Genomic DNA, 12,811 nt, shown 5'->3' on the forward strand with positions numbered 1-12,811 from the left:
TAGACAAGTGTGATCGACTCTGTGCATGAGTATACGAACCTGTGTTGCACCTGGTGTGAACAGCAGTTTAGCCAAGGCTACCTGAAAACTGCCATATCATACGGTACAAAACTTCTAGATCGGCGAGAAGTTTTACAAGCTGCCTAAAGTGCTCAAGCAAGCTAGACCACAGACTAAAATCACAAATTCCAAACACGTATACAAATAACTGAAGTTTTATTGGGTCAGAAAGTATAGCACTGCGCTGTGTGCTTGTGCTCTTCCAGTACCAGCATACGATGCATGGTGGTGTGATGGAAAGTATCAATCCAGCATTCCCACGATGAGTTCGTCTTCCTCTCCCTCGGCGTCAGCAGAGGCCACGACAGAAGAGGAGACGAGAAGCAAGGGCGGCCCACTGTCCAGTAGGTCTGCCGGTGGTTCATCGCTGAATAGCTCGACAGGCACCGTAAGCGGAGCCTTCTCTGGGAGTAGGTTGCGCAGTGCCTGCCTTGCTTCGAAGTGCCTCTCCACTTCCTCCTCCTTCATGTGGCCGTATAGGCGGCTCACAGACAACGCGTCGACCACTTCTGGCGGAGACTTGGAGGTCCGGGCTCTTTTTTCTTTCTTTTCGACCGTAGGGTTGAGCGGTGCACTGGAGGGCATTGGAGCTGTTGACTTGGCTGCCAAAGTAGGCAGAACATCCAGAGCAGTAGAAACGGTGCGGGCCGGCAGCGGCGCAATCTCAGTCTTCATGGGTATGGAGCAAGACGGAGCAGCACTGGGCACAGTTGCAGCCGGTACGCTGGCCACGGGCAGATGATGCACGTTGCTACTTTCGACGGGAGTGAGCGGGGGTGGCGGCGGTTCAACACGAGGCTCCGACTCACTGTCACTCGATATAGCAGCGTCTGAGTCACTCAAAGACGAGTCGATCGATTCGTACTGAAGGATCTGGTCCAGGAGAAAGCTTTTGTCGCGTTCCACTGTGAGAAGCTCTCGTTGTGCTTTTTGATGTTCTTCCCAGAGGCGTTCATTTTCGGACAGGAGAAACTTCAGCTTGCGCTTCAGGTTGCGATACTTCTTCCGGTATGACACGACAGGAACGGAATCTTCATCTGAGCTAGGCATTTTTATGGAATACAGGTCGTTAGCACTGCTCTCAAAGACGTCTACTTGCACGCCTCAGAAACGTCGGTGCTGCCTCGAAAACTCTTCTTACACTTAGGCGACTTTGAAAACTGGAGCCGATAACAATCGCGTTCTGCTCACTCAAGCACTTCAATCAACTGCCTCGAGTTGTGGGAACGTGTCGCCATCTGCTGTGCAGAGATTCAAGTAAGTGCGAAAAGCTTGAGTTTAGGTACAGTAGGTGGTACTATGAGCGTATTCGCTCTCCTCCACTCGCACGCTTTACTCCTTTATTACCCTTGCCCTCTAGTTGTGCGCTAAGCGTACAGCAGGCTTCGAAGGTCAGCTCGCGCTCGCCAGCCTGATATGTTCAACTTCATTGGAACACATTAGTGCGCCCAAGTGTGCGATTTTAAGGCGAAAGCCTTTAATGCGTCACCGTTGTCGACAGATTGTTGTCAGCAGAGCTGTCACGCTTTTCGGTTGGTCGAAACTGTTATGACGTCAAAGCGCGCGGAATCGAAGTAATGAGGTCACCCACGGATGCCTGGCGCCCTCTTCCGGAGCAGAGAACAACTAATCAAAACTAGTTGTCGTCCGCTATGACAGGTGCCGTGAGGTGTCTGTGGGTGACCAAATTACATACCTCATTTAGTCTCGCAGTCAACGTCAAACACGCGCCAGGATAGGCTTTTTTCGCCTTGCAGCACTTTAGAAAGGCAAAGTGCCTCCTGAATTTTTTTCACGCACCTATAATTAAGCGCGACCACTCGTAAGTGATGCGACTTGATTGACTCTACCACGAACCACATTTACAACATTCTCATTTGAGGAATGAAAGCTCTAAACTTGAGCGCACGCGGCATGAATAATCAAGGCGCCCCCCGTCCTCCTGAGTACGCAGAGTTTTTATTAGCATAAGATTTACGTTATTCTTTATACATTCTTCGGCACACCGACGCTCCACTGAATGTATATTTGACTCATCCGTGCAGTTCCGCGAAAATACTGCAGTTCATGACAGTGTTCTTTCGCTATCGAGCGAGGTAGAGATTACGGTAATTAGGTAAAGATGTTTCACGAGTGATGTTTCAGAAGCACGGTAGTGATTGCGAGAATATTGGGACATTTTCTTCGATGCGCGTCATGCATTTTTTTAGCAAGTTTCAGACCGAGAATTTTCTGCCTGGCTCGTCTAAATGATGCACACGCCGCGGTTTTACTGCGTGGTCGATGCAAATTTCACGGCTGCTTGAAAGAGAATGTTATGTTTCAGGTTTATCGTATATTTTATCGACTGCTGCAGAAGTGAGCCTGAGCAAGGGTTTGGCTTAACATTTTATGTGACTGCTGGAGCCAACGGCAAACTTGATGAAGTGGTAGAAAGATTATATTCTTTCGATGACTCATCTACGCTAATGCCTCGAATGCATTTAAGTACTGTTTCAGGTGCCCGTGTTGAATCAATATTCAGCACTGTAAAGCGCGATCAGAAATGATGAAGTCGTTCGTTGACTGAGGGAGCGTCACGAAAACGATTCGTACTATATTTTAAACTAGAGAGTTAAAGAATCTCATGTCATTTTGAAAACATCATTCAGTGCAGTATATGATAACGATCTAAAAGGCATCTTTTCGGGACTCGCTCCTCAGGTGGCGTTAGGTCTCGGAATCGCGGTAGAGTTGTGCGCAGTCGCGACGGTCGAACAAACTTCTTAATCGCTCTAAAGATTAACATCCCCTATCATTCCTCGACAGACGATGGTATAACGCCGTTAAAGCTACCACACTGCTCTGGGGCTTACTGGAGAGTGGCTGTCGTATACGTTGCGAAAATCAACGCGTTTTCTATTTTGAGCCACGTCAGAAGCACGCGTATTTGCTATAAAAAAGCAACAACAAACGTCTACGATGCGAACGTCCTTCTCGGAAACTCACACTTAAATCCAGAAATTAAAGTTGCTATTATAGATGCAATTCCCACGTGAACAGTCGGTAATAAAACACTCATAGCAATGCCATTAAATGGAAAGAACAGCGTGCGAAACAGCGCAAAATAACAAGAGAATTAAGCAAGGTTATCAGCTTCCTGATAATCTCGCAAAGAGTTTTTATATATGCACACTAGATAAGGTACCGTGAGATGCACAGTACATCGCCGATGACGGTGCTCTTTGTCGGGACAAAATCCTCAAAGAGGGCGATGTTGTGGATCCACGTTTTCCTACTTCGGGTATCATTTTTTCCTCGAGCAATCACGAACAGCACGGAGCCATTTTCAGTCCGGCTTCTGCATTGAAAGGCGCCGCAATCGAGCACAGTGCGGCACTAAAAGCAGATATCAAATTGTCAGAACTCAAGGGAGCTCGACCAGCAGCGGAGGCAGACGGCTCACACATGCCGCCAACGGAGAGCGAAAACAAAAGAAAGCGATCCTTTCGCGCGCGGTTTCCAGGCGGCGACTGGAGGGGCCAATCATCGTTCAGAAAAGCGCCGAGCAAAGGGACGGGCGAGAACGTTGGGCGGGAGTCGTCGGCGCGGCTGCAAAGTTCACAGAAATGCGCTACTCTCAAAATCAAGGGGCTTTAGGCGCGGGTGGCGGAAACTCTGGTTAATTGCTGTGGAGACGAAGGAGAGGCTCAATGTTTCAGGTTAAGCGCAACTAAGTCAGATGTGGTGATTTTCAACGATACAACTCATGAGGTGCTTAAAATACAATGCCGTGAAATACGGGACCTCGTGCTTCGATCGCTTGTGCCTAGTTGTGACCTTCAGCTGCGTTAGAGGTCAGACCATGAAAAATAAAAAAATTGAATCAATACCCACGACTGGCAGTCGAGCCCGCGGGTGCGCGAACAGATCTACTTTAAGGGCCGCTAAGTGAGACCGCTAAGCTATCGCCGCATTTTCTTTTTCTTTATTGCATGGAAACAGTGCCGAAAAGGAACATCTAAGTTTGCTTACGCCACAAAACACCAGGCCAATAATCCCCTGCATTACCCCACGTTCGAGAAAATCAAAAGTCTAGGAGGCACATGCATGCATCCAGATAGGGCAGCCAGCTAGGCGGCGCTTGCAGGGCAGCATTTACTCCCCGCACCAAAGCTCACTGTTAACGAAACACACATTTCGACAACTATGGTGATTCGGCGCGGCGGTCCATCATGCGGCTCTTCCAGAGACTAAGTAGTCCCAGGAACATAAACAGGTCATATGGCACAACACAGTTTTTCTCCACAGGCAAAATACGGATGCTGTAGGGTGTGATGTGCCTGTCCTTCTTCATTGTTCGTTGTAATAAGTCCCAGAAGAACACAGCATGAATGTACAGAATAAAACAATGGTCAATTGTCTCTGGTGTACTGCACAGGCGGCAATTCACCGTCCATGGAGCAAGAATCTTCTTAGCATAAAGCCATGCCTTAACAGGCAGCGTAGATGTGTGCAGTTTAAAGAAGGATGTTTTTGCAGCAGAAGAAATGCACATTCGCCTAATACGTTTTTTTAAATACTGGAGCCAAGGAACTCCAGAAAAGGTTGCGATACAATGGTACTGGAAACAAATACTCTGTAAGTGCCCGAGTCATCTGCCTTCTGGAGAGGCTATACAGGTAGTCTAAGGAAAAGCACACGGTAAGGAAACTGAAGGTGTCAGCAACTTTTTTAAGAAATCCCCATAAAGGCCCCTCACAAGCGCGTCCAGTAGGTGTGAACAGAATAGGCAAATGAGCACTTAGACGCCTAATAAGCACAGCTACTAAAAAAGGTGTTTCGCCGATTTTATAAAGAAAAAAAAACACGAAACAAGCTGATAAATAAATAAGTGAACAAGGCCTATTCCACTAGACACCAGAGAAAGAAATAGGTTATCGCGACGTATGGGTTCCCGTTGGGAACGCCATACAAAGGTGGAACTATTCTGTGCATCACCTGCACTGTCTTCCTCGCACAGTGGAGAATCTGCAGTACATAGGCAAGTTGTGTCAATAAAATAAATGCTGCAGACTTAAGCCCGAGCAAACACTGACAGTTCCCTACCCAATCAAGCCTAGGTTTGTCGCCTCATGGAGATTACTTGCGAATCACAGTAGGCTCCGCTGTCGCGAATTTGGTGAAGAGGAATCTTTAGGTAATGAATGGTCCCGCAGTCTCAGCTTGCGCAACCATAATGACTTGGCCTTGTACCCCAATGACCCAACCAAAAACCCCTCAGATTTATCTAAATTAAGAGCCGCACCTGCCACCTCGCAAAACTGTTCAGTCAACTGTAATGCCTTAAGCACACTCGTTTTGTCAGAACAAAAGAGGGCGACATCATCTGCATAGGCTAAAATCTTAATTTCACTTTGCGGCAGGCAGAAACCATGGATAGTTACGTCATTAATAATACTGAGGCAAAGGGGTTCAATAAATAGGGAAAACAACAAAGGCGATAATCCAAAGTCTTGACAAAGAGATGATTTCAGTAGAATGGGTTTGTTTAGCTCTTGGTTAAAAATTACCCTTCTATAGGACTCCTTATATCACGGTCTTATGCCCCTAAGCAAAAAATCTCCAATATATGCATGCTCTGAGACCGCAAACAAGAAATCGTGACGAACTTTAACAAAGCCCTTGGCAAGGTTAATCTGAATTAGAGCTACCTGTCCGGTCTCATCTGCTACTGTGTTCAATGCTGAACGTGCAATATGAATATTGGTTTGGATGCTGTGGCCTCTGTTACCGTAGACCTGATGCGTGCCACAAAGGTGAGCGACAACTAGCTGCAGGTGATTGCAAAGAACCTTTGCGAAACGTTTATAACCCACATTACAGAGAGAAATTGGACGATATCCCTCAACTGCTTTCAACCAATTTATGTCTGTGCTTTTTGGAATTCATATAGTATGCCCAGAATAGAAAGTGGGCGGCAAAAAATCAACATCGTAAGAAGCCTCGAAAACCTCGATTAAGACAGGCGCTAGGGAAGTGGAAAATGTTTTATATAACCTGCTGGTAATGCCATCTGGCACAGGAGATTTCTGAGCCGTCAGGTCAGAAATGGCACATTTGATTTCGTACAAAGTGATAGGCCCCTCTACTACAGCAAGCTGCTCATCGTCAAGTCGGAGAAAGGCTTCGAATAAGCGACTGTAATCTGATGTTGCATTTATGCCCGCCCAACCCCTGAACAGCTTCCGATAATAGCCAAAGAAAGCATCAGCAATACCAGGACCATCGCTGTACGTGCAACCACCATACTTAATTTCCAATATTTACTTAGCAAAAGCAGTCTGCCTTTCATCACTCAGAGCCCGTCCAGATGGTTTCTCATCCAGAAACCTGCGGGACCGAGACCTTATCAAAGCCCCTTTGTATCTTTTGGTTCAAACCGCTGAAGCTCTGCTTTTACGACAGCAATATGTTGTACACAGGCACCTCGGCTAATCCTCTCTAACTCGTGTAGCTCCATGTACGGCCGAGCTCTCGAAGGTGATGTCTCTTTGAAACGCGATTTTTGCTGAGGCTTGAGTAGCAATGCTTTTTGTTTCTGACTTAAATAAGTCCCATTTTTACAAAACTGAGACATCACCGGATGACCAGGTGTCCTTCAAGCAAGTAGATACAGCACGCTTGAAGATTTCATCTGAGTGCAGACAGCTATTCAGCTTCCACAGCTCTCATCGAGGATGGACTATGCGTCTATCGAGCGCTTGCTATCTTGGTCTGTACGAGTGCTATTGGCGCTTTTTGTTTTACTTTCCCTCGATTGCGGAGCTGTTGACGTGCCTCGCGAGAAATACCACCCCCTTCGAATGCACCACTGAGGAACAGACGGCTTTCTTTATTATCCTCCAGCGCCTTAAACATCTCCCGCTCTTGAACACTTTGACGAAGATGCCGACATCTAGGTCGAAACCGACGCCAGAAACATCGGTCTTAGCTCTCTGCTTGCTTGTCGAGTACCAAGATGCCCTTGATAGGGTTATAGGTTATGCTAGCCGCACTCTCTCCCCCGCCGAGCGCAATTACACTACGTCGAAAAAGAATGCCTCGCGGTCGTGTGATTCGTAATGAAATAGCGCCTTTATCTATACGGCCCCCCATTTAAGGTCGTATCACTGTTCATCCTGGCAGGCAAATATGCGTGAAAAGTCTGGACGACTGACACGCTGGAGCTTGCGGCTACAGGAATTAAAAACAATTGTATACAAGTCAGGCCGTAAACACGAATACGCCAGAACGCTCTCTCGCGCGCCAGTCGACCCTTGAGACGCAGAACCCGATGACCACAGTGGCTTCCTTACTACCCTCACCGCCTCAGACCTAATGACCCGGTAGCAGGCTGACGCGGCTATTCTTCCTCTCACTGACTACCCTGAAGACAGCGATACGACTTCTATCGACCCCTCGGCTCCTTCTGCTTGCAACACGGTATCTTGTACAGGAAGAACGCGAGAGACCACTACTGAGCTTACCGTCTAGCAACTCCAGCCGATCTCCGCGTTGACATTCTTTTCGCATGCCACGATCAGCCCACGTCTGTTCACTTCTGTTTCTTTCGGATGTTTGCCAAAGTGCGGAACATGTACTACTGGCATGGACCCTCTGCCTTCCTCAAACGCTTGTTGTGAACGTGAATTTCTAACACCGGAACGCTCCCAGTGTTGCGCGTTCGGCCGGTGAGCTACAGAGACGCTCCCCAAGGACGGCGTCCAAGCCGGCGTCTCTCCGAGCCTGCGCGTCGTCATCGTGGAGCGCGTTGTTCGTTCGGGCCGGACAGCTACGGGAACGCTACCCGGGTTGGCGTTCAAGCCTTGCCGGCCAATCAGCCAACAGGACGCTCCTGATTGGACGAAAAGGGGCGGGAGTCTGTGCCGACTCTATTTAATGGCTCCCGTCTCCTGTGTCTGTCTTTTTCCTGTTGAGATACATCGTGCCATGTATCGTGCTTCTCGCTACTTGTAAATATGTAAATACATATACCTTTTTTTTTCACGCTGCTCCTTAACCCCCCGTCTCTTCATTGCTCCGGCTGGTCGGCGACAGCGGACCCGCGTCCCGACGGCAACTGAGAGCCCGCGTCTCAACAACTGGGTGGCAGCGCTGGGATCGAAGTCAGCTCTTCGCATCGCCTAGCAGCGTTCGCAGTTGCAAGAGCTCCCACGTTGGTGGACCCCATGATCGTGGCTCTGTGAGTGTCCGACCTTTCTTCCCTGAGGTATTTTGCCAGGCTTTTGAATTTAGCGTCAATGCTGGCAGGCTTTCTTTGGCAGTGCTGTGAGTACTGATTGTTGTACGCATTGCTAAGAAGAGATAGGGGATCGGTCGAGTGTCTGAGCGCATCATGGACCTGAAATCTTTGCAAAAGCCGGATCTAATTTTGATCAGCAAAGAATTAGGGGTTAAACTGGGGAAGGCCATGCGGAAATCGCAAATCATAGAGGCAATAATATCTTGCGGAGCGGACGATGAAGAGCTTATCGAGACATGGGAATTGATTAAGGAAAGGGAAGCGGCTGAGAAAGAACAGCGCGAGCTAGAACAGAAGCAACGCGATCGAGAGCTTCAGCTTCGAGAGAAGGAGCTCGAGTTAGCACGCCGACAGCAGGAAATTGACCTAAAGAAACTGGACGCGGAGTCGAAGAGAGCCGAAGCCGGCGTCGCTCAGCCACCATCCCCCAGCCCAGGAGAAAGGGAAACAATCAAAATTAAAGATTTCATGCAACCCTTCCAGCTAGGCGAGGACATTGGTAGTTTTTTGGTGAACTTTGAAAGGACATGCCAAAAAAACAATCTTGGGAAAGATGGGTGGCCACAGCAACTATTGACCCTGTTGCCGTGTAAGGTAGCGGACGCGATCGGGAGACTGAGTGCGGAAGAATCGGAGGACTTCGAGACCGTGAAGGCAAGCCTCCTAAAGAAGTACCGCCTGTCTGCCGAGGCTTTTCGACAGCGTTTCAGAAACGCCACTAAGTCTAAAGAAGAATCTTACCTCGAGTTTGGTTATAACTTGAAAACAAACTTAGTGGAATGGTTAAAGAGCGCAGGCGTTCACGCGGACGCAGGGAAGATCGTGGAATGCATGTGTCTAGAGCAGTTTTATGACACAGTTCCGGATCGAATGCGTTGGTGGATTCTCGACAGGGCCGAGGTAAACACTGTTGAGAAGGCTGCTGAACTCGCGGAAGAGTATGCGTCACGCCGCGTGTTGCTTGAAAGTCGTGGTACAAGCAACAGGTACAAGCAACGGTACCCCGCTAGGCATAGAGCAGACGAAACAGGCGCGAAGCCAGTTTTTAAAGGGGCCCAGAAACACAATCTTAGTTAACTGTTTTGCCTGTTGATTACATACAGTGAGTTATAATGGTGCTATTAGCGTCGGTAATACCGCGTATATTCCGTTTTTTAATATTTTAATGTCCTCCCAAAAACAACTTCATGGCTCTGATGGTGTCGCCTCACAGTGGCGGGTTTTTAGCAGCGGATATGACATCACCTGACGCGAGCTTGATGATCGGACAAACAGTAAATATACTGCAAATTGTGTGAATAAATAGACACATTTTGCACCTGTCTGCGTTTTATATTAGGTCAACAAAAACAACTTGTTTGTCTTAGATAAAAGCCCTGCAAAGCAAGTAAAATAAAAATACAACACCAGAGGCGCTCTGGCATGAAAACGACGCTGTCAGTCTAAGCAAAAACGAGTTACAGGGAGCAGGCAACCGTGGAGTACAAACTTCCGCGACGTGCTCTGGCTGGCTGTTTTGATTGGTTGCGCCAGGTGCCGTCATTGGGAGAGCGAAATAGGAGACGGAAGCGCCGCCAAAATCTAGTTGAGGGCAGCGTTTTGTTTGCTTGTATTTTGAAATTTCTCCACTGAATAACTCCCGTTCCTGTGCATCGATTCCTGTAATTATTTTTAAGTCAGCATCTGTGTGTCATAAAGAACCCACCTGAAGTATAACCGGTATCCCCCCAAGCAGTGTTTCGCAGCCCCTTTAAGAATGCCGGAGCAGTAAAAGGGGACGACCGTCCAAAAGGAGAGGCGGACGCTAAAGTCCGAAGTGATAAAAGGGGGCAGCGCTCCCATCTGTGTGTCAGCGACCAGCCTAGGAACCCCGCTTGGTCAGCTGAGGACACAACCGTTGCTCAGGGAAGTAACGGCAGGGAAGGTTTAAACCCAGAAGCAGATGCTGCTTTTAACAGTGAGTCAGTTGTTATCTCTCAGGAAGAGAGTAGTGAGCTCACAGGCCAGCGCAGTGAAGGATTCAAAGGAGACGCTCCTTCGATGCGGCTGGTGAGCAACAGTAGCCAATTATTGGAGGCGCTTTGCTGTAATCAGAGTGACTGTGAGTCACCTGAGTGCGTCGCTGAAACGCCAGGCCAGAACGCAACGTTACCCAAAGGGAGTGGTTCAGGTACAGTTGCGGGCCAGGAGGTTAGTTTCATGCGGTCGGATAGCAATCCCCAGGAGAGCAGGTTGCTAGACTCAGCGGAAAGTAAAGTGCAGTCGGGACAATTTGTGGCTACGACGTGCAGTGACTTTTCGAAAGCGCGAGCCGATAGTTCAAATTCAGATGGGAAAGGCGGCTCGGCGCTGAGTCAAAAAGCAGATGTGAAGGGTGAAGGCACCACGATAAAGGGAGGTGTGCAAGAAAGAACAGCTAGGGCAGTTTCCGGAAAGCGGCTGCGCGCAAGGAGAGCGAAGCGAAGGGGTAGTCCGCAGAGAAAGTACAAAGGACGGGCCAAAAACGTCATAAGGGTGAAGGCACGTCAACAATGTAATCATGCAAGACTTTCACCACGGCACTCCAGATGCGATAGGTACCGCACACAGGCCAAACTGACTAGACGGGTTCAAAGAAAGCGAAAGCCACCTGCCCCATTGCGGCGAAACTGCAGAAGTTTTTGCACGAGGAGTGGAACGCGCAGTGGGCCACTAACAAGCGCGCACTGCCACCGCGTGAAAGAACGCAGCAGAACGCGCGCCTGGGGAAAAAAGGAAAGGAAGGGTGTTCAGGAACTGAGAAAGGAAGGCACCCAGGCATTTTTTTCGTATTCGATCTTTCCCCCTTCGCATCCAACTTTTAAAGTACTACTCAGGTGTCGGAGACGCGCGGCCGAGGGCGGTACGAATCATTGTTGCGCGGCGTCTGGAGCTCGCAGGGGTCAACGCGCACTTAAGACCTTCGGTTTTGCTAAAGCTACTGTCGGTCTGCGACCGCGCAGGGCGCGGCTGAAGAGTGTCACGCTGCTAAACAGAAAGGGGCTGTTGTTTTGCCGCTATCAGGACAAGCATAGGTATCGCGATAGAAAGCCCCGAGCTAAGATAGCTCCATTTAGTAGACGCAAAATCAAAAGACCGGATAGGTGCGAACCTCACACCGAGCGAAAAGGAAGGGTGCGCAAGAAATTAAACACTTCTGAAAGGTGTCACTTGCCACCACGAACAAAGAAAAAGAAAGGACGGTTCCACCGGAAGCGTTACGCACGCGAAATGGAAAGTCGCTTCTGGCGCGCATGGCGTAAGGAAAGGGACAAGACAGCAAGAGAAAGCAAATCGTTCTCGTCTTGTTCCTCCCGTAGAAAATGGAGAGACAATCACAGGGAGACAGACATGCGTAGCTCTGAGGTAAAGCTGCTCGCCATTTCAAAGTGCCCTCCACCGAAAACAAAGGATGATGTGAGAGCCTTTCTGAGTCTTGTAGGGTACTACCCGCAATACATCCCGCGGTACTCGGACATCGCTAGCGCTCTCACCAACGCTTTGCGCAAAACTGAACCAGAGCGCGTCGCCTGGAACTGCGTGAAAGAAAAGTCCTTTCTAACTCTAAAGGAATCCCTGAGGAAGGATCCCGTGTTAAAGTCCCCGGATTATACAAAACAGTTCATAATCCAGTGTGACGCGAGCAACAGGGGAATGGGTGCTGTGATTTGCCAGACCGATGATCAAGGGAACGAACACCTAATCCTTTATGTAAGCAGGAAGCTCACTGCCAGGGAAGAAGCATACAGCGCTTCTGAAAAGGAATGCGCGTGCCTGGTGTGGGCGATACAAAAACTTGCCTGCTACGTGTCTGGTACGAAGTTCATCGTACAAACGGACCACTGTCCTCTAACCTGGCTAGAACGCATGTCGGGCAAAAATGGTCGCCTCCTGCGCTGGAGCCTTGCTCTGCAGCAATTCAGCTTCGAGGTTCAGTACAAAAAAGGAAAGGCAAACGCCAACGCAGATGGCTTAAGCCGATGCTTCTGAAAAGGGAAAGGAATAGAAGGGATTTGGACGGGCTGTTAATTTTTTTTTTCTGTTTTGTAGTCTTCTTTTTTTTCTACTCGCGAAGAAGTCTGTGATGCGACGGTGCACTCGCCATTGAACCTGTCGCCTGTCAGCGAAATTGTTGGTAAGATAGAAGCCTGGCAGATCCCTGGGGAGATGGAAGGGCATTTGCTGGCTGCTGTTGTGTCCGGTCCAGACCACCTCCCTTCCAGACCTGAAGAGACCGGTTGGCGAGCAGAAGACGGCCGGCGGACAAAGACTAAGCCCCGACCTCGGCACTTCGCGAAGTGGCTGCGGACCTCTTCCCTTCGTGCACGATTTTCCGGGCGGGGGCGAGCTGTTGTGAACGTGAATTTCTAACACCGGAACGCTCCCAGTGTTGCGCGTTCGGCCGGTGAGCTACAGAGACGCTCCCCAAGGACGGCGTCCAAGCCGGCG

The 12,811-nt window shown here is 49.1% G+C and overlaps 1 protein-coding gene across 1 annotated transcript; it reads right to left on the bottom strand.

Annotated features, from left to right (window-relative positions):
* Positions 1-303: 303 nt before the first annotated feature.
* On the bottom strand, positions 304-1,110 carry LOC149333987 (uncharacterized). The gene has a single exon (XM_089556156.1). The coding sequence runs from the start codon at positions 1,108-1,110 to the stop codon at positions 304-306; it is 807 nt and encodes a 268-aa protein (XP_089412282.1).
* Positions 1,111-12,811: the final 11,701 nt, after the last annotated feature.

Source organism: Amblyomma mixtum, chromosome 8 (genome assembly GCF_055824585.1).
Source record: "Amblyomma mixtum isolate Tamu chromosome 8, ASM5582458v1, whole genome shotgun sequence".
Taxonomy (NCBI): domain Eukaryota; kingdom Metazoa; phylum Arthropoda; class Arachnida; order Ixodida; family Ixodidae; genus Amblyomma; species Amblyomma mixtum.